Here is a 20,986-nt window from a genome sequence, read left to right as displayed (position 1 = left end):
AGAATACAAGAGAAGGCTGTCTCACGTTCTCCTTCAAGGGATTTGTTGTTGTATCTGGCAGCATACATACATACATACAAGTTGAATTATGAGATACATAATTTATTTTTTTTCCCTTAGTCAGCATGGATTCATACAATCAGCTCTTTGGTGGCCACCCAGAAATTTCTTGTAAATAAATACTCTGTGACAAATTATACTGTTGCAAATGATATCTCTGCATGGTGCATGAAGGGGAGGGAAAAGCAACAAAAGAGATGACTGGGTAATCTCACCTTCCTAGACGTAACAGACTGGTAGACTGCAATACACAGCCTTGAAGTCTCCCTGTCTATACTTTACAGAAAACAATGTTCACTGTCATTATTGCCAAAACTCACGCTTTCATAAGCAACCTATTTGCACGTTAATGACACAAATAATGTATTTTTCTCCTTAGATGAACAAAGAATAAATCCAGAAAAACAAAATAAATGACAGTGCAACTTACTACACTGTTCTCTATGCCAGCTCCAGTCTCTGATTACCAAACCTACTGAAAATACTCCAAAACCTCAGAAAATGATCCCCCTCATTTCAGTCCTGCACCATCCAAGACAATGGATGTGGCAAGAAGGTTGGAATGGCACCACCTTTGTAATACAGCTTTTTTACACAGTATTGGCCATTGGCACCATCTGGTGCCCTTCACACCCCTACCCCAAGTCAATGATACTCTATGGAAAGATAATTGAAAGGGCTGCATTACAACATGCATTAAAGTTGTGAGGATCATAAAAAAAAGCAGTTTCTGTCCCGCTCATCTGTTAATATTTCCCATTCTGTTGACAAGTCCTGCTTTCCCAGCTGCCACTTTTCCTTGGTTCTGGTTACACTTGGCAGCTTCTCTCCACTTCCAGATGGCAACTGCATCTCACTATCAATTTCAGATTTCTGATCAATTTCAGCTTCTGAAACTAATCTAAAAACCACAGAGAACAAACTCATGGAGATGCACACCACAGGTTCAGAATCTGCCACAGCAAGCAGCCCTTCTTAAAAAGACATTGCTGTACACAAATTCTTATAAACTTCTTACAAAGTTATTTTCTGTTTCAGCTAAGGATAAGGTAGAAATGCAGGAATAATCATGCATTGCTTGTTTATACAAATTATGAGCATGTTTGCACAAGACACATTACATATGACACCTAGAGCCATGAGGACATGACAACACACAGGAACTCCAGACACAGCTGTAATACAAAACAAAAGGATGAATAACCTAATTTCAGTGGTGTTTCTCATCAGGAAGAAGGTGTATAAGAAGTAGGTAAGCTCTGGAAACCTGAGTTCACACCACTGGCTACACAACTAAATTCAAGAAAGACCCTAGGGAGGGCCATCAGAAATGTGAGGAAATTCACTAATGATCTGCACGATGGGACAGAGTGCACTTTCTGAAAGTTTCTTGATGACACGAAACCGGGAAGAGTGACTGATATGCCAGAGCGTCAGGCTGCCGTTCTGCAGCTGGACAGGATGGAGAATGGACTGAAGGGAACACCATGAAATTTAAAAATAGGAAATGAAAAGTCCTGCTTCCAGGCAAAACAACTGCACACAAACTAGTATGGTGGGGTCCATGCACCAATATATGCCGGGGCTGCCCAGCGGGAGAGCAGCTTTGCAGGAAAGGACCTGGGGGAGCAGAGGTGGTGGATCAGATGACCTCCAACCTCTGCCATCCAGTGACTCCATGAAATCTATGTATCAGCCAGCCTTTTATCCCCAAGAACTGCAGGATACAGACATCTGAAAGCACATCTCAACCTCTGTGTTTTTGCTATCAGCAAAGAATTATTTTGATTTTTAGAAAATGGGCTCGTACTTCCTCAGTTTCACCAATGGCTTGGTTCAATACATGGTGGGGTTTTTGTTTTGTTGTTTTCTTTTTTTTACAGATACACAGCACTCAGTTTTGAGTAAGCAGTTCAACATAGAATTCACATGACGTAGCATGTGTGATATTTTAGATTTGTCAGTATTGTTTTATAGTTCATGTTAACAGTGAACTTATTAAAAACTTACAGTTTAGTATAACTAAAACACATAATTGTATCACTTTTAGAATACTACATGTTTAGTCCTCATGACTCTAGAAATGTTTTATTTTTGTGTTTGTCAGGATGGCAAAACTTTCAAAACCACAGCCACATTAAAAAAAACCTAAACAAAGTCAGAACTCTTCTAAATTAAAATCCAAGTTTAGGTTAGTCCATTAGGCAAAATAAGGCAATGAGTTGATAAACCTTTTCAGAAGAAGTTTCATCTAAAATCATAGGAACTTTTCAGGTGAAAAATCCACTGTTTGAACAAGTCAGAAAAGTTTAATTAATACTTTATCAGAAGGTTATCACCTCTGAATCACCTGCAACTTTCACCTTAAGACACAACAGCAAAGTATTTTCACATTTTATGAAATACAAATTTGATGTCGATCGCAGAAGTTTTCTTAATTGCTCCATTTAGACATAATACAAACCTGTTCTAGGGTTTCTATTTTGCTGTCTTTGGCTTGCAAAATCTCCAAAACCCTTCTGTCCTTGACTTCAGCTTTCTGCTTTTCTCTGGAAACAAACAAAAAAATAGACACTTTATTAGTCATAATTTGCAGTTAATAATTTGAATTTTTCATGTCCTGATAATGAATGTCATTTTAAAGCACAGAAAATTAAATTATCTGAAGCTGACAGGCCTTGCAGAATTAATCAGGGAGCATATGGCAAGTGACAGCAAATTACATCTGTAAACAGCTAACACAACTTTGCTCAAAAAGGAACAGAAGCAAGAGGTCTTAAAATATATTTTTAAGCAGATAAAATTATCTGTCTCATTCTTTCCCAAATACAGAAAATGTACCTGCCCAGAGACTGAGCAAAATGTTTTTTTCCCCTTCTTGACAATGAAGATCCACTGAGCTGCTTGGGTTTGTGAAGTCCTCTCAACTACATGGGATTTCTGTGTCTGAAACAACACTTTTGAACACAATGGATAAACATTTTACTATCTTTCACGTGGACAGAAGCCATAACCTTTATGAGGGCAAAAAAGAGCTCAGAAGCTCAGGTAATGGGGATGAGAAGAGCCTCTCCACGTGGTTAATAAGCACGGGGCTATAAATATCTCTGCAACACATCATAGAAAACCAGCTGATTAACGCTTTGTTTAACAAACCACCTTATTTCGTTTCTATCCTACCTCTTGACTGAGTTTTAAAGGTTGATGCTCTTACTAGCTTCTGGTTTAGGCAGAAACAAAACAAATGCTGTAATAGCAAGGATACACAGAGATTCTTTAGCGCACAACAGAGTTCCTATCATACATCTGTGACAAAACTTCTAAACAATGTATAATCCCCAAAAATAGCCAAATACTTCAGACATCCCCAGCACCACCGGGGACACAGAAGCAGAAGTTCATTCCATTACCCCTGCACTCACAACACAGTTAAACTTCCATTATGGGTGGATTTAAGCCATCTCTAGAAGCCAGAGAACCCTACTTGTGCAACTTCTGCTCTACCAAAGTGGGAATGGTTCAGAGGTGGTGGGGAAGGGAAGGGAAGGGAAGGGAAGGGAAGGGAAGGGAAGGGAAGGGAAGGGAAGGGAAGGGAAGGGAAGGGAAGGGAAGGGAAGGGAAGGGAAGGGAAGGGAAGGGAAGGGAAGGGAAGGGAAGGGAAGGGAAGGGAAGGGAAGGGAAGGGAAGGGAAGGGAAGGGAAGGGAAGGGAAGGGAAGGGAAGGGAAGGGAAGGGAAGGGAAGGGAAGGGAAGGGAAGGGAAGGGAAGGGAAGGGAAGGGAAGGGAAGGGAAGGGAAGGGAAGGGAAGGGAAGGGAAGGGAAGGGAAGGGAAGGGAAGGGAAGGGAAGGGAAGGGAAGGGAAGGGAAGGGAAGGGAAGGGAAGGGCCCATGAGTCTCTAAATCTGATAAAAAATATGGTAGATATGTGGGCAATTATTTTTCTCCACTATTATGTATGGTTGTGTATTCTACTGTTACAGGTGATTTTAAAGGCTAAACTACATTGTCCCCACACATCATGCAATACCACGTCTTTTTAAATAAAGCTCTGAGACTGCTAAAACATCTATTCTGATCTTGAATAAATAAAGAATTAAATAAAAATGGCATGGAATTTAAAGCAAGGTTTTTGGAAACTGAGGTCTCAAGGCATAACTCTAAGTAGCACTCTCCTACTGCAAATACAGCAGCACAAATGTGTTGTAGCATTGGAAGAAAACTAAGAAAAACGTAGCTGAAAATATATGTATTACAATTACATTTAGCTAGCAGAAACAAAAATACATGGGATCTTAAGCAGCTGTATGGCATTAAAAAAATCTACTTCCATAATGCTGTAATGAGCAGAGAAAAGTGAAACCATATTCAACAAGTATTCCAAAAGACATTTCATGTCTGAAAGGTATTTAACATTTTAACCGAGACAAAAACTTAACAGAAAAATACACATCAGATCCTGACCTCAAAGCATCTGATCACCTGCACTCAGAAGCATTACAGAATTGTCAAGATAGGTTGCTAGGAATACATGAACAGTGAAATACACAGTACAGCGAATTTTTCACGGTTTATCTTTGAGCATCTACTAAAACTGAACTAAGTAGATTGTAATTACAGAGATCCATGCAAATATGAAGTAATCAGGTTTTAAAAAATGGTAAAAGACTTTCTTATAAGCTTATAAAACTGCGTACTAAAAGATGTTGGGCAACATTAAAAACTAGGAATTCCTAAGGAAAAAATGTCTGCAAATAGATTATTTCTATAATACTTACCAAAGAAGTCTGTGCCTGTTGCTGAAACAGGCATACTGTTCATGACAGGTACTGCATGTTATTCTACAACTGAAATGGACCAAAAACTGTTCTGGTATAAAAATACCAATGCTTCTTCATACTTAATTACTTTGCTGTGGGGTCTTTAACAGTTACCAACAACTAACCTTTTTCAAAGATAATAGTTGCATAACATAAAACTCATATTTTGAGAAGCGTGTTACACCATAATCTGAGGAAGTGATGGACTTGTGTTGATTTATGTCTAAACTGTAAGTATTATAGCACTCCATGTTTCCTTATGCCTTAATTACAGCTAGGCAACTAAAGAATTTAAGATCAAATACATGCATAACTGCTTGATCTAAAATTTTAAGAGCTTAGGAAGACAAAAAGCAGAACAGATCTTTACTACTAAGTACTTAGAATAGTAATGTGTAGACACAGAAGGAATCATACAGTACAATACGCACAGACATAAGCCCCATGAACGAATAGAACAGCATTGCCTGCAGCCCTCAAAAGTATCCTGACCTTCACCGCTGGCTGACATGTCCTATCCATTCCTTATTCCCACAGTGATGGGGGGATTTTCGGCTGGTTTTACTTTATGTTTCTACCTAAATTTAACCATTGCTCTAACCACTTATTCTATGGCTACAATCCACAACATGCCATTGTCTTCTCAAATCCTCTAACCACTACCTCCTATCACAAAACCAACCTTTTTAAAAACAAGGTCAAATTAAACACAAACACTGGAAAATTATCCCCTTAACTCAGCTATGCAATCACCACTTGAAAATTTATTTAAACTTATTTTCTAGATTAATTGATCTGAAAACCAAAGGGTCCAGGTAGATTGCCCAAATCAAGGCTCAAAAGAACACTTAAGTTGTAAGGTTTTGTTTGGTTTGGGTTTTTTTTCCTTGTTTTGTTGGGGTTTTTGTTTGTTCATTTGCTTTTGGATTTTGGTTGGTTGCTTTTTTGTTGTTGTGGGGTTTTTTGGTTGTGTGGTAGTGTTCTTTTGTTATTTTTTGTTGGTTTTATTATTTGGTTGGGTTTTGTGGGGTTTTGGTGTTTTTTTTTCCATTTTTGGGGTGGTTCTTTTGTTGTTGTTGGGGTTTTTTGTTGTGGTTTGTTTTAGGGGGTGGTTTCTTTTGCAGGGGGATGGAGAGGGGGCGGGGGGGTGGGGAGAGGAGAATTGTTATTATTTTAAAGAGAGCATGGGAAGAAAGTGAATAAACCAGCATAGAACCACGCAAAAGAACAAACTGCTCTGGAGAACTAAAAAATAGTATACAGGGCTAATTCGGGTGTACTATTGGTAGTAAATAATTTATGTGACTTTATGACAGAGCTGCACGAAAGAGGTCTGAAGAATAAAGTCTGGGATTTGAGAGAAAACACAGATCTTCACTAAACCAAAAGATGCGCCTGTGACACAGGCACACGGTACACAATGGTTCAAAGTGCATTTCTAGTTAAATGCAGTGTTCTCCCTGTCTATTCAATGCTTGGTCAAACAGCCCTTTGAACAAAGTTGTCAAGGTATGAAGTTTAACAATACAGATCTATCAGCATCATAATGAGCGAGAAAAGTAACTTCAAGTTTTTTCAGCTTTTTGAGGTTTTCTTTCAGACTCTCAGGATAGCACAGGACCCAATTAGTAAAGCCCCCAAAACCAGTTTCATCAGTTACCACCCATAGCTAAAGAAAAAATCGTAATTATCAGAATTTAAGCACACAATGGATGCTGTCGAAAGCCTAAAGCATAAACTGAAACCTCCTACAGAACTTCATCAGCAGCTTCTCCTGGTGGCACAGGACAACTTCCAATGCTCATTACGGGACATTTCCCTACAGACACTCAAGGTAGCATGACTGCCTGGAACTTACATATCATATTTGGATCTGCTGTTTCACCTTGAAATGAGACTTGACAAAAATTGCAGCAATCTTCTCTTTTTCAGAAGGGTAACAAGTATTATGAAAAATCTTCAAACAACTTTATTAATTGAGCCGTTATGTATTTACAATATATTTTTAAAAGTCCACTGGAATATGGGGGGGAAAAAAACTTCAGGCACTGTCAAGAAGCTGATGATGATCAATGACTGAGACAAACTCCTGTTTAGCTAATTAGAACCACTGATGAGCAATAATGATGTGAGCTAAGAATATTTGCAGACTTCTTTAGGATGAAAAATGGAGTGAAGAGAGGCTGTCAATTTGTACAAGTTTTAAGCTCCAATCAGTTTTCCCATGTGTACTACCTATTTTAAATGTTTAACACAGATGTATTTAGCTACAAATATTACAATATAGAGTATCAGCTTCCCACAAAAATGAAAAAACTGAGGAAATATTCTTAAGCTTAACATTTTTCCCGTGTTATGCTATACTTTACACAACAGGACAGGATAATGTTTTTGAGGTTTGGCACATTTTTAATGGCTTGTCAAAAATGAAACATTAGACTATGAAGAAACATTTAACTATGAATGAGGTATGAAAACAAAATATGCACGACAAAAACCTTAAGATTAAAAAAAATTGTTACAGTTTATAAAACACCATGCTTCTTTAAATCTTCAGCAAAAGCAGTCTGAAGAAAGTGTCCTGTATCCTACCACAGGTCTTAATCAGTCAAGCAATTAACCATTTGTCAAGGAAAAAGTGATCCAGGGTTGTACATAATTGTCATTTTTACATCAAATAAAATAATTTTAACTAATAAATTGAATTTGCTGTTTAAAGGCTTAATGGAATACGTCCTTGCAATTTTACAAAACAGTAGCATCTTAAAAAAATCAATGCATCTACAAATTTGGTCTTAAATAGCATTAAAAGTTCTGGTTACACTGAAACCTGTGTGCTGTGTGGTAAAAGAACAGAGGCCATATTTTAACAGTGTACCCATAAAACTACAAATAAACTGTTTATTTTTTTTAAATATATTTCTTTGAATATAAAGAGATGTAGAACCAGAAAGGCTATAAAATATCAGCTTCTGCGATACAGCATTTAATTTGATTATCGTCTCTCCCAGTCTTCCAATATCCAACTATTTTACACAGACTTACAGAAGTGTATACATTCAACGTCGGTACTAAATAGCAGACGAATCACCCATGTGCAAAGTGAAGTTGTAGAGTACACATTGTCAATGTTACTGTAAATATGGCACCAATATTGTAATTCACTGTGTACAGCCACATCCCTGTGGTGGCACAGTCAGTGGTCAGCAGACACAGAGCCCATGCCCTAATCTTCCAACTAGAAACACTACTGTGCTGCTGTGTACCTATTAAGACAAAAAATAGAGCTAAATAGTTTTTATTTAATAGAGTTTATTTTCACCTCAGATTCTAGAAGATCCTTATACTTCATGATAAATTATAATTGATGTACATTTTTCTTTTCATACTTACAAACAGTACTTTTAGAAGATTTACACAGCATGAAGGAAAAAGTCTAAATCAATACCACACATTTTGCACTTTTCTAAGACAGCAGTTATTTTCTATAGCAAAATTGCATATGCCTATTTATGTTTCTTTACAAAAATAATTTAAAATGTAATTAAAGAAAAATTGTGACATGAAATTATTTCCTTAGTAAATTATTTATCTAGCCATTCTGTGTTCCATGATATGTATCAAAATGGAAATGCGTCATTACAGAAATGTAATTTTTCTCACATCTCTAACTCCATAGATTTAATTCATTACATGATTTATTAAGGTCTCTTATTTTAAGCAATGTACATAAAATACTAAACATATTTTTACACTAGAGTAGTAAAGAAAACACTGACATTCTTCCCTAATAATTTTGCAAACATTTTTCATCTAAAATACACAAGTCTTACAGTGTTCAAAATATCAGCACTTCAGAACAGACTGCTTTAACATCTGCACATCACCAGGGTTTCCCCCAAGGATTTTTAAATGATGCCTGCCTGTGCTGAATAAAGTGCTAACTTGCACCTTGCATTTCAAACTGTGTCCTGAGCAGCCATCCAGTTGGTACAACACCAGCTGAATTCCCAGAGGCAACTGTTCAATCAGGCTTGACTGCAATTATCATGTCAATATTTTGTGCTCCGATATGCAGATATGCACACATGCAAGCTGCATAATACCTTCTTCTCCATGGAATGTTGACTTATGTTCAATGTTCTGAGAATTTTTAATGAAACAGGATATTAAACTTTCATCAACTGTAGAAAATCACAATTATTTGACCTTAGATATAAAGGTTGTACTCTTATGCTCCATTATTCTGTCCACTTTGAGTGATAATAACTAGGGAGTCCACTTTATTTTAAACTCATAGTGACAAAACAATAATGGTCTTTTAAAACGTGTTAGATCTTGTTTACTTCCTCTGTCTTCTGTCATTCTGTTTCCTGTTAATCTGTGCAAGAGTAAAATGGTAAGTAGTTTAAGAAAGCTTCTGCAAGCTATTTATCATCTCTTCAAAATATGCCAGATACAGTTTTTTAAATTATTTTTCAATTAACATCAGTAATCTATATTCCTCATTCATAAAGCACATTCCCTTATCCTTTTACATAAAAAGTACTTGTCATTTTTAACACATCCACACATCATCAGTCAGTGAAGACTCTGTGTCAACCTGTTTAATATTTCTTTCACAATTTGCTATTCACAGGATGCAGTAAAGCACAGAGTAAGATCCTGTGACTACCTTTCTAAAAATTATTTGGTTATTTCCGATTGGTTGGTCTTCAGCCACGCTTTTGTTCGTTTGTACACTTTTAGACAGATGTAACTTCCCAGTAAGAACAATAGCAAAGCTCTCTCTATCACTGACACTAATATTCATATTGTCACTGTTTCTTTCTCAGTGGCGTCAAATGATAAATCCATTCTTGCTCTTTGGTAAGACTTGCAAGACACAGCACACTTGGAATTCAGGTGTGGAAAAACAGTTATATAAGGCAAGCTTGCCAAATGTAACTATCTGCAAGATTATCATCTAGGGCAATACAATCCCCATTTACATCTACCAAATCTAGAATCACTGCCGTAGTTTGATCACTAATGGATCCTGCTGCATCTCCCTTCCACAAGAAAGGAGTCAGCTAGAAGCCCTAGAGGAAAATTAGAGTCAGTTGACCTGTCAAGATTTCATGTATTATAAGAGAAAAGGCTTAAAGGAGAGCTCTCAAAGTTTACAAAAATATTTCAGAACCTTTGATACTCTCCTCTGAACCCAAACTCTATTTAAGTTTACACATGCATTTACCTGTAAAAGGTACTTCCTAGCACTTTTTTCAACTCATCATCAAAAAAAAAAAAATGAATGTTTCAAAAGGCAGTGAACTAGAAATAGAATACTCTTTACATAATACTGAGATCAATAGTATTTAAAGTAGCTGGAAAGTACACTAACATGAGTAGTACTTTTACAATGGCTTGTTTGAAAATACCTGGAGGCTTTTACATATCCCAAAGGCATTTCTCATTTGCACAGTAAAGATAATTTTTTGTTTATATCTGAATATTAAAATGGGAATATAGTTACAGTTATCCAGCAAGAACTGCAAAGACTGCTGAAAAGTAAAATATCATTGCTGAATTACAGGAATCAACAACACAGACATAAAAAGGTAACAGTTACATTTTTACAATTTTAGGGCAGGCAAACTTCTATTTTGGGACCATGAAAGCACTTCAAAATAGCAGATAAATAATGGAAGCTTACTATTAATTCGCCTCATGACCCCCAAATTATGCCTTTTACATTTTCCTGGTTTATTTGAGCAAAAGTTACTATAAGGAATTGTCTAATGCTACAAATATAAATTAATGCTACTAACATAATTGCCTGACTGTATGGCTAGTACTGCCCATTCAATTTCTTCTAATATATGCTTTTACTTTTTTCTTCATCACACAATTGTGGTCTACAGGATTTTAAGTGAACATTCTGTCCTTTCACACTTGCACCTTTTTAATCCTGTCACTATAATCTCCTGGAGAAAGTCTAGCTGTTGCTTCTGTCAATTTAAAGACTGAAATACACTGAACAGTACTACTTGGTTCATTATATATGTGATGTAGGATACAAATTACTATCCTTTCTCAGATTCTGTCTGCTTCCGTTAGGTAGCTGGCTTCTGATATCAAGTAGTCTATATTACAAAGGCTTGGTTGTCACTGAAAGTTTCTCAGTTATAGAACTGCGGGTGGAAAGAACACCCTCAAAAATGAAGCTTTGCAAACATGGGTGGTATCCATATGACACAGTCCCAAGCAGAAATAACAGAAGTTTTAAATCCATTTCATTCTATCCATCTCAAAATCTCCTAGTAATCCAGGGCAAGACAATAAACATTATCAGCTTGGACAGGACTGGGTCAAGGTTGTTCCTAACAGATGAAAAAGGAAAAAAGTCTCTAAGAAGACTCAAGCTGTTTTTTTTAAATCAGATTTCAGTGTAAATTTTTAATTTTCAGCTCTTGATACAACCATGTAGAATACAGAAAATAAGGCTGTGAACAGCAGAGATGGGCCAAGTGACAGGCCTCCAGAACAATTTTGCTTGTAACTGCTACTTGATAATCACACCCTTTATCCTTTAAATCCGTATATTTTTCCTAGATTAACAAAGCCAGAAAAATCACTTAATCTGTAATTTTCTGGACAGCAGAAGTGCAAGGTAGCAGATTCCCTGGAAATCTAATCAACATATTGGAATTGAGATAAACTGACACTGTAGCAACATAAAAAAATATTTACTGCAATAAGGAAGGGAATAAGACAAAAACTTTTCAGAAAGGATGAGAGTATGAAGAGGTACAGTCATAAAACTGCAGCTACTTAGGAAAAGATTACGGATTATAACAAAGATTATAGCCAGAAAAGTTAGGAGAGAATATATGAGGCTGTAATCTGGTTGTACAGAAGATTGACAAGTAAAGCTGGGCTAGAAATAATTTCCAAAGCAGCAATTAGACCAGTCTCAGACAAAAGAGATGAAGCTACATCCATTAAAGAGAAAAATACACACTATTGCTCCATCTGTCAAATCAAAGCAACCCCACAGTTTAAAGCCGTGATTAACAGAACTCCTATATAGTGAATGGGTTTTATCCAAACCTATTCGAGAATTCTCTGGGGTAATGATAACACCTAAAAAGATGCTGAGGAAGCAATTTCTTCTTTCTTAATTCCACAACTCTGAGAAGCATGGGAAAGGTATGATATATATGTATAGCCTTGACTTCACAAGAGGTGTTCTAAAGCATTATTGTTACTTTGAAAGAAGAAAGGACATTTGAAAAACTAGACAAGCACCTCAATAAAATATGTTGTCACACTTTCACACAGAGTACCAATCACCAGCCTCTACACAAAGTCCAAAGCACATATACAGAATATATCTTTACCTTCATATATAATAGACGATTATTACAAACCAAATTTCTTCAGCAAGTCTCCTGATAGCCTGAACACCACATTAAAAGGGTTTCACAAGTATTTCCTATCATTGTAAAAAAAAGTCACCTCATGTTCATGCTTGTGGGCATCAGGGTGGCATCTAAGAGCCCCATGTTCATTATATCAGTCAGGATAACACACACAAAGTTATTGATTTCTGTTCTAAATAAAGCAGAAAAAAATCTAAAGCAAGGCATAACTACCAAGCATAAAAAATATTCCTAGACATGAAGAAGGATAAATAAGGAAGACAGACTGTATCTTATATAGGCATACAATTCAAGAACTTCAAATAAATTATTGTATTCAACATTGTTTAAATACATGATTTCTACCACCTCTATGCTTCAATTTACATAATATCTTGATTATTTTTTATTTGCAACATGACTCAAAAATGTTAATGTAAGCCTGAATATAGCTACCTTATGGGGCTTCATGTTAGAGGTAAACTGTTCCATTATTTTTAGGATAAGTGTAAAATGTGGTTACAGCAAAACAATTTTTTTTTTCAATACACTTGTGCTTACATACATATATGTTTACACACATTAAATACTATACTTACATATTTTAAGCAGTTCTTGCATTTTTTTAATGTTTAAAGAAGGACACTTGATACTACCACCGTCCTCATGAAAATATGACCAAATTTGATGATCAAACAAGTCAGTGAGAATCTGCATTTCACCATCAATGACACACACTGTAAACTTCATATGTCTTCCTCATATATTAAAACTACTTCCCAAATCAAAACATGCAAGTAATTGAAAGTAGTACACTGTCCTAACAGCCAAGCTATTTCTCTCTGCAGGTGAGTGTCCTAATACAGAGTCAGAATTTATTTAACACCATTGTTGGTGACCACATGTGAACTCTAAGGCAACACCTGTCCTAAAAAAATATTGGTTTAAAATATTAGCTCTAGTTATCTGATCACACTGAATTTTTGGACAAAGTATTAATTGCTTTGTGCAATGCAGAAGATTGGACAACACTATAGTGAATGAACTCCCAGATAAAGAACCTAAAGTTACATTTTCAGAAGTGAAAGAATGCTTACTGATCAAATTCAGAAAGAAAAGATGTGAATAAACATGCCTTTCAGGATTAAAGCACTGAAAGAGAATCCAAAGGAGCTATTGCCCATGGCTTGGACAAGTGCACTCTCTGCTGGGTTAAGAACTGGCTGGAGGGCCGGGCCCAGAGAGTGCTGGTGAATGGGGCTGCATCCAGCTGGCGGCCAGTCACTAGTGGTGTTCCCCAGGGGTCAGTGTTGGGTCCAGTCCTGTTTAACATCTTTATTGACAATTTAGATGAGGGGATTGAGACCATCATCAGCAAATTTGCTGATGACACCAAGTTGGGAGGGAGTGTCGACCTGCTGGAAGGCAGGAGGGCTCTGCAGAGGGATCTGGATAGACTGGAAAAATGGGCTGATTCCAATGGGATGAAGTTCAATAAGGCCAGATGCCGGGTGCTGCACTTTGGTCACAACAACCCCCTGCAGCGCTACAGGCTGGGTGCAGAGTGGCTGGAGAGCAGTCAGACAGAAAGGGACCTGGGGGTACTAATTGACAGGAAGCTCAACATGAGCCAACAGTGTGCCCAGGTGGCCAAGAAGGCCAACGGTATCCTGTCCTGTATCAAAAACAGCGTGGTCAGCAGGACAAGGGAAGTGATCCTTCCCCTGTACTCTGCATTGGTGAGGCCACACCTGGAGTATTGTGTTCAGTTCTGGGCCCCTCAGTTCAGGAAAGACATTGAAGTGCTGGAGCGGGTCCAGAGAAGAGCAACACGACTGGTGAAGGGACTTGAACGTAAGACCTATGAGGAGAGGCTGAGGGAGCTGGGGTTGTTTAGTCTAGAGAAGAGGAGGCTTAGAGGTGACCTCATCACTCTCTATAACTACCTGAAGGGAAGTTATAGCCAGGTGGGGATTGGTCTCTTCTCCCAGGCAGTTAGCAATAGGACAAGGGGGCATGGGCTTAAACTCTGCCAGGGGAAATTTAGGCTGGATATTAGAAATAAATTCTTTACAGAGAGAGTGGTCAGGCATTGGAATGGCCTGCCCAGGGAGGTGGTGGACTCGCCATCCCTAGAGGTTTTTAAACTGAGATTGGACATGGCACTTAGTGCCATGATCTAGTAAACGGACTAGAGTTGGACCAAGGGTTGGACTCGATGATCTCTGAGGTCTTTTCCAACCCAGTTGATTCTGTGATTCTGCGATTCTATTGCCTCCTAACTCTGTGACGAGCTTCCCAAGTAACATTGGCAAGCCATTTTAAAAAGTTAAAATTCATATTTTTCTGTTTAAAAATATACACCTTTTCATTTTAAACTCATGGCACCCTGAGAGGCAAAACAGACAAATCTTTTGACCACAAGAAAATCTAGTGTTTGAATTCTGACAGTCATGTTACCAACTCGTTCACATTCACCCTATCTTTGGCCTACAAAAATTCTGTATTTGTAAACATTAGCATTCTAAAACAATCAATCACATACTGTGATGATTAACGTTTACAGCAATCAGCTTATAATATGTAAGTATCATGAGGAAATAGTCATCATTAATATCCTCAGAGGAGCAATAATTGAACTGCATAGTCATCTCTTCTCTTAGCACGTCTTACCCTTTCACTTCTTTAAGAATGCAGACAAACACAACTGTTTACTGTTATCCAGCCACTTATGACACCAGAAAATGTCATTTACCTCCTCTTGCTCTTTCAATAGAAAGACTATTCAGTACATTTACAATTTAAAAATTCAATTCAACTGCAGCACAGCGAACTCAGTGAAAACATATTTTTAAGTATACTTCAACTTGTACCAAAAAAGGAAACTTGTTACATATTCCAGGTACTCTTGACAAAATTTAACAACTGAATTTTTGTAATTTTTTAAAGTCCCACATAGTTCACAATTAAAGAATAACACATAATCAGGGATTTTTGTTTGTTTTTGGTTTTAGTATCACATTGAATCTTTAAACTCACCTTTCCACAACCAAGCTGACAGCTTGAGTAAGATCTGGATTTGACACTTGCAGACGTTTCCACAAAGACCACACAAATTCTTTATCTGCCTGAGAGACAGGAAAAACAGATAAGAACAAGATTAAATGTATGCTACACCTTTTTTAGAAGAAATACTGTACATATTCAAAGGACAATTACAAAAACCCTTCTATTTTAGTAAGAATTCCCTACAAATTACTCACTGCCCTGTGAATAAAAAAACATAGCAAACAGTTCTCTTGAACAAGGTTTTAACCACACAGAAGTTTGAAGGAAGACAACAATCTACAATCAACAACAAAAGAGTAGGCAACATGACATAAGGCAACAGAAATTTACATTATTCAAACAAAGCTGCCTTTTGCTATATCATTTACTGTACTTCGAGCAGCAGGACACAGTTTCTATTAATAAACATTGAACCTGGAGTACATGCTTCAACATTGTTTTACCGTATGCAGCTCTTAAATTTTATTTAAAAACAGACAGTAAATCAGTCTTCTAACCTACACTCAGCTAACCTGCATTACATAAAAGCTTCTGAAAAAATTCTCAAATGAGAGCAGGAAAACAATGTTCTTTAAAAATACACTGAAGTTTGTGAAAAGTAGATGCAGCTAAAAGCATTTCCAGATTTATATTTTCTACTAGATATAAGTTGTTATTTTACAATGATGTATATTTATTCCAATACAGTATTACTGGAAGCACCAATATTGATGTAGTTACAATAAAAACTAAAACCATCATGTGTTAATTATATAAAAATGGGTGGGGAAGTAAGAGGGAAGGGCCAGAAATCAGTAAAAGATAAAGAGATAAACGAGAACAATAAGAAAGCAAATGTACATAAAAAACAGACTAGAGTATGACAAAACCTGCTAAAATCAGCCAAACACAAAATTAGTAATTAATAAGACAAAACCATCGAACTGACAGCTAAGTCTGCTCAAGAGGTAAAAAGCAAAGGAGCCTCAGCCTACCTTTTACTAGTTTTTTAATGTTAAAGAGAAATAGAATTCAAATACATTGTCTAAAATGAAAACAAACACTATTACAGCTATCCATTTTCCTGCTTCCTCCTCCCAATCTTTCAGAACTTAACAATCTACTAAGATATAGTAGGTTTCATTAGTTAACCAGAATCTTCGCTAAAATTGGCTAAAAAAACCCAAAACAGTATCTAATCTCTGCACAAGTCTATCTTAATACCAATTATCCAATGAAACAGAAGGCCTGAGTTCTTATCTTCACTTCTACTGTTTGGTTTCTTCACAGCTTTGCCACTTAATTTCTTCTTTCCCCAATTCCTCATTTTTAGAGTAAGAACAGATTGCACCTTTGGTCACAGTACTGTGTGCCCACGGCTCCAAACAGCTGAAAGCAGCAGTCACCTAAGACACAAACACCTAAGACACAAAACAAGGGCCGCATACTGTACGATTAGAGTCAATCTCAGGAGCAGAAATTGCCTTTTCTCTTTTTTGTCATCTTTTCATTTGCTGCCAATCAGTTTTGCCTTCTAGGAAGCAGACGCGAACTTTATTTACAAGCAGTATCAGTGCCAGCACATGACAATCACTCCATTCAGAACAAGACAACATCTTCAATACAAAATCAAAAGATCTCTCTAAAGCTAGCAGACTTCTGAAATTTATCAGTGCACTGAGAATAAATTATTTTATCAATTATTTTATCAATAATACCGCAACAGCCAAATACACTGAATTACAGATTAAACAAACTTTAACAATGATAACAGAAAAAAATAGAAATGATAACAGAAAAATGATAACAGAAAAAAATGTATATATATATATATATAAAAATATATATAGGTATATGTACCTATTATACCTATATAATATAGGTACACAGCATTGTACCTATTTAGTCCATGATTTATGAGCAAAGCCTTCAAGATTTTTTAATTAAAACATTAGAAAGTTCTGATGTGTCTCTCCTTCAAATTTAGAAATGCACGTATTTTTCATTTTAAAATTCCATAGGGAAGCAAGGCAATGCTGAAATTATTAAAAAAGCATAATAAAAATGCTGAGCAAGTGAGAAATGAGGGGGTTTATGACTGCTAGTTTAAAAAAATAAGTGACATTTTTCAACTATTTTAGTTTCTAGTTTATATTTCCTAAAATCTTTAAGTGACATCAACTTCTTCAATCAAGCAAGGAAGAAAACTTTACAGACATCTGATGTCTTGTCAAGGTATTGCTATAAGCCCAGAAAAAATAACACACCTTTTGTAAGAATGCACACCACTAAGAAATCCAAATAGCTTTCTGATTGTGTTAGAAAGTAAATAAAACAAAGGCTCTGGCCACAAAGATCATATCATTCAAGAGTGTTATCATCTTATGCAATCTGGACTACAGCAGAAAGAGTTTGTGTCTCATAAAAATTTAATTCCCTTTGTAGGATGTATTTAACTTTTAAAGTGTCGACAGGCAGACTTCATTTCTGGCATTTCCAAACAAAACCAAACAATTAACAAAAAACTTTGGGTAAAAACGAAATGGGGCACAAAGTGCTCATTAAAAACTTTTGAAAGGAACACTATTACTCTCTAAACAAATTGGGCTAGCAGTGTAAGGACTTTTTTCAAAACTGAAAGTGACCCCGCTGCATGAAAGCAGATTGTAACTAACTGCATTATGGTGCACTATGGTGCATGACCACGTTCACTTTTTGAAGAAAGAACACCAAAACTAAGCCATACATCATATAAATAAGAACTGTAGTGACATTGCATCAGTATCCAAGTCTTTATTCAGTAGAAGTGCTAAAAATAAGTTAACTTTCAGCTAGAAATTAAGTTAAAAGACAAACAGTGAGCATCATATTAATCAGGTTACTCAGTTCAGGCCAAAAAGATGGCTATCCACCACATGTTTTGTTTGTTGTTTTTTTTTTAAAGTACAACTTCTTATTGTGTTCTGTCACCTTATGACAATCAATATCCTGGACTTCTAAGTATCTAGTCTGAAAGACTATAAAAAAATGTGTACTTTTTCCATGTGTCCTCACAAAAAGTCACCACCCCGAAAATGTCTTACCATGCCACCTGAAAAGTCACAGTGTGCGTACATTGTGAACCATGCATGACCTACTGATGCTTCTCAGGCAGAAACAGAATGAAAAATAAAAATGTTTTTCAAATTTGGAAAAACTGCTGCAGGCTTACCAAAAGCATTAGGCATGGATTCTGAGTATTTTTAGCATTTAAAAATATCTTGTGTTTATATTGGGAGCCCAGCAAAGAAAAAACACAAAGCCAAACAAAAACTCACTAAATAATAGCAATGGAAATATGATTTCTTTTCAATCATTTAGAAGGACAGTAAGTCAGCAGTTCTTACACTCTAAATTAAACCACTCTGAGTACAAGTAAATCTTTGAACAATAGTGGAGGAATAAACCACTATATCTAATAAACTATGTCTAACTCTAATTTTAATATAATTTAATTCAAAGATCTCAGTTAATCAGCCATATGGAGAGCAGAACTGAAGTCATAATACTACTTGAATATTTTTTATATCTCTAATACAGAATACACTGTGTATTTTTAAACTACTTAGAACCACTAGCAAGTTAGTCTAAGAGCCATGAAGCCACCACAGCACAGAGAAAACCCAAATATAACTAAGTGCCAGCAATATGCTATCTCCAAACACTCAAAAAATCTTGAGTCGAAAAATCAAAATTTCCGGTGCTGATTTACGCGCTCACAAGCTTTGTTCAGTTTTATTTACCTGTTCAAAGATCTGGATTTGCTTACACCAGGCTTCTTTAGCTTTTCCCTTTACTGTTCTGTACACAAGACCACAGAAATAGCTCTTAGGTTTTCTACGTTTTCATTTATTTGAAGAGCTGAGACACTTGGGTTTCCACACGACTCCAAGAAGCACTATGGAGTATCACGTGTCTCGCTACAAGCAGTGGTGCTGCCTGTCGTGCCCTGCAGGTTCCTGTGCACTCCAGGTCCCAGCCGGTGAACAGCACAAGGCATCACAAGAAAACAGAATAATGCACAACGTTCAGACACAAACTTCCAAGCACAGCATTGCTCCACTACAAGAAACAACAATGGGGGGAAACTACAATGACATATAAAGAATTGTTCCTAATGAACAAACATAGACAAAATATACATATGTGTACAATCCAACGAGAAGTGTTCCCATCCCTCTCCATGTTTTTTGCCAAATAGCCACCATATATTGAGCCTCTGGCAACCTAGTTTCTACCTAAAATTTGCTGAGCCAATTGACCTTTTGATACATATATGAGGTTGCAATGAACCTTGTTGTTCTAATGAGAACACAGCCACTCAGGTACAAATAATCTCTTTTAATTGAATAAGCAGTTCAGATTAACCACAAAGCACCTATAACTATTGCACAGATTGCTTTCAAAGTTGTCCAGGGAAGAGTAAAATCAACTCCAAGTTGTACTCGTGTCAGTGAAATTGCCATTCCTAACTAAGTTCTGCAACATTTTCTGTGTGTGCTGGAAGAATGGTAGATGAAGTAGGAATGAAAAAGCCATCCTAACCTAAAAATAAAACCTTTCAGTAAGGAATATTGAATGAGAATGGTGTGCACTAAATAAATTTCAAAGAAACAGCTTAACAGAACAGGTTAAGTAGTGTCCATTACAAAAAAAAAAAACAACAAAAAAGGCATGAAACACAAACATGCAAACATGCACCTTCCCAAGTCATCTGGAAATAAGTGAAAAATTACTGGAATTTCCAGAACTGCAAAACAATGCAATTTCAATAAATGCTGGTTTCTTCTTTTGTTTTTCTTTAATGATGGTAGGAACCGGTATTTAAAGTCACCAGTGGAACCTACAAATGAGCCCACACAGCAATGTAGTAATTATACCAACAGGTATTCTAACTGAAATGGACAAATGCCTTTCACTGCATACTTGCATTTCTATAAATGCACACAGAACTCAGTCCTGCCTAAGCGGCCTTTCTGCCAAAAGAAAAAGGACACAAATTATTTAACACCATCTTCAAATACGAGTTATCAGTTTAAAGAGAAAAAAAACAAACAAACAAACAAACAAAAAAAATATAAAAAAACACAGAACATCATCTGCAGTTAAAAATCTGTGGACTTTATTAAATAAAAGCTTACACAGCAAGGTACAAAATTTCTCATTATGACAACATTAGTCAAACATCAGTCAATGAATGATAAGTTACCATAAAATGTGACTTCTCTTTAATATGCCAAACATTTTGATAGCTAAAACTGTTTTATTTAAATCTATAAGTAATTAAGCATAACAGAATATTAGCCAGAAATTATTCAGTTTTAAGAAATTTAAACAGCCTTTTGAAGCTCTTGGCACAATTAATGGACTTGGTAAGGCTGTTCTCTGAATGGTCTTGGGAGCCAATTTCTTCCAAAAAAGGGCTGCTTAGACTGCCTGAAGTTGGCACAGAAAAACAGTACAGCTGTCAAGGCCTGGGATGTATCAATCTTCAGCATACCCAACAAACATTCAGCCTACTCAAGTGTATGTCAACAGCTCAAGAGGTCAGCAAGAGTGTACCTTGAACAGCTGAGAACTGACATACACAAGGCAGTATACAGATGTCATTTAAAAGTTA

The 20,986-nt window shown here is 36.4% G+C and overlaps 1 protein-coding gene across 4 annotated transcripts in view; it reads right to left on the bottom strand.

The window, feature by feature from the left end:
- Positions 1 to 20,986, bottom strand: part of CNTLN (centlein) — a 194,292-nt gene that overhangs the window by 158,970 nt on the left and 14,336 nt on the right. For all 4 annotated transcript variants that reach the window (XM_065046182.1, XM_065046183.1, XM_065046184.1 and 1 more), the window contains 2 exons: positions 15,319 to 15,407; positions 2,525 to 2,609 (listed from right to left, as the gene is read on the bottom strand). In XM_065046182.1, the coding sequence (XP_064902254.1) occupies positions 2,525 to 2,609; positions 15,319 to 15,407 (174 nt within the window). The remainder of the gene's footprint in view (positions 1 to 2,524; positions 2,610 to 15,318; positions 15,408 to 20,986) is intronic.

The sequence above is a fragment of the Columba livia genome, chromosome Z (assembly GCF_036013475.1).
Source record: "Columba livia isolate bColLiv1 breed racing homer chromosome Z, bColLiv1.pat.W.v2, whole genome shotgun sequence".
NCBI classification, from domain to species: domain Eukaryota; kingdom Metazoa; phylum Chordata; class Aves; order Columbiformes; family Columbidae; genus Columba; species Columba livia.
The sequence above is the reverse complement of the archived record's forward strand: the minus strand, read 5'-3'. Positions and strand labels throughout refer to the sequence as shown.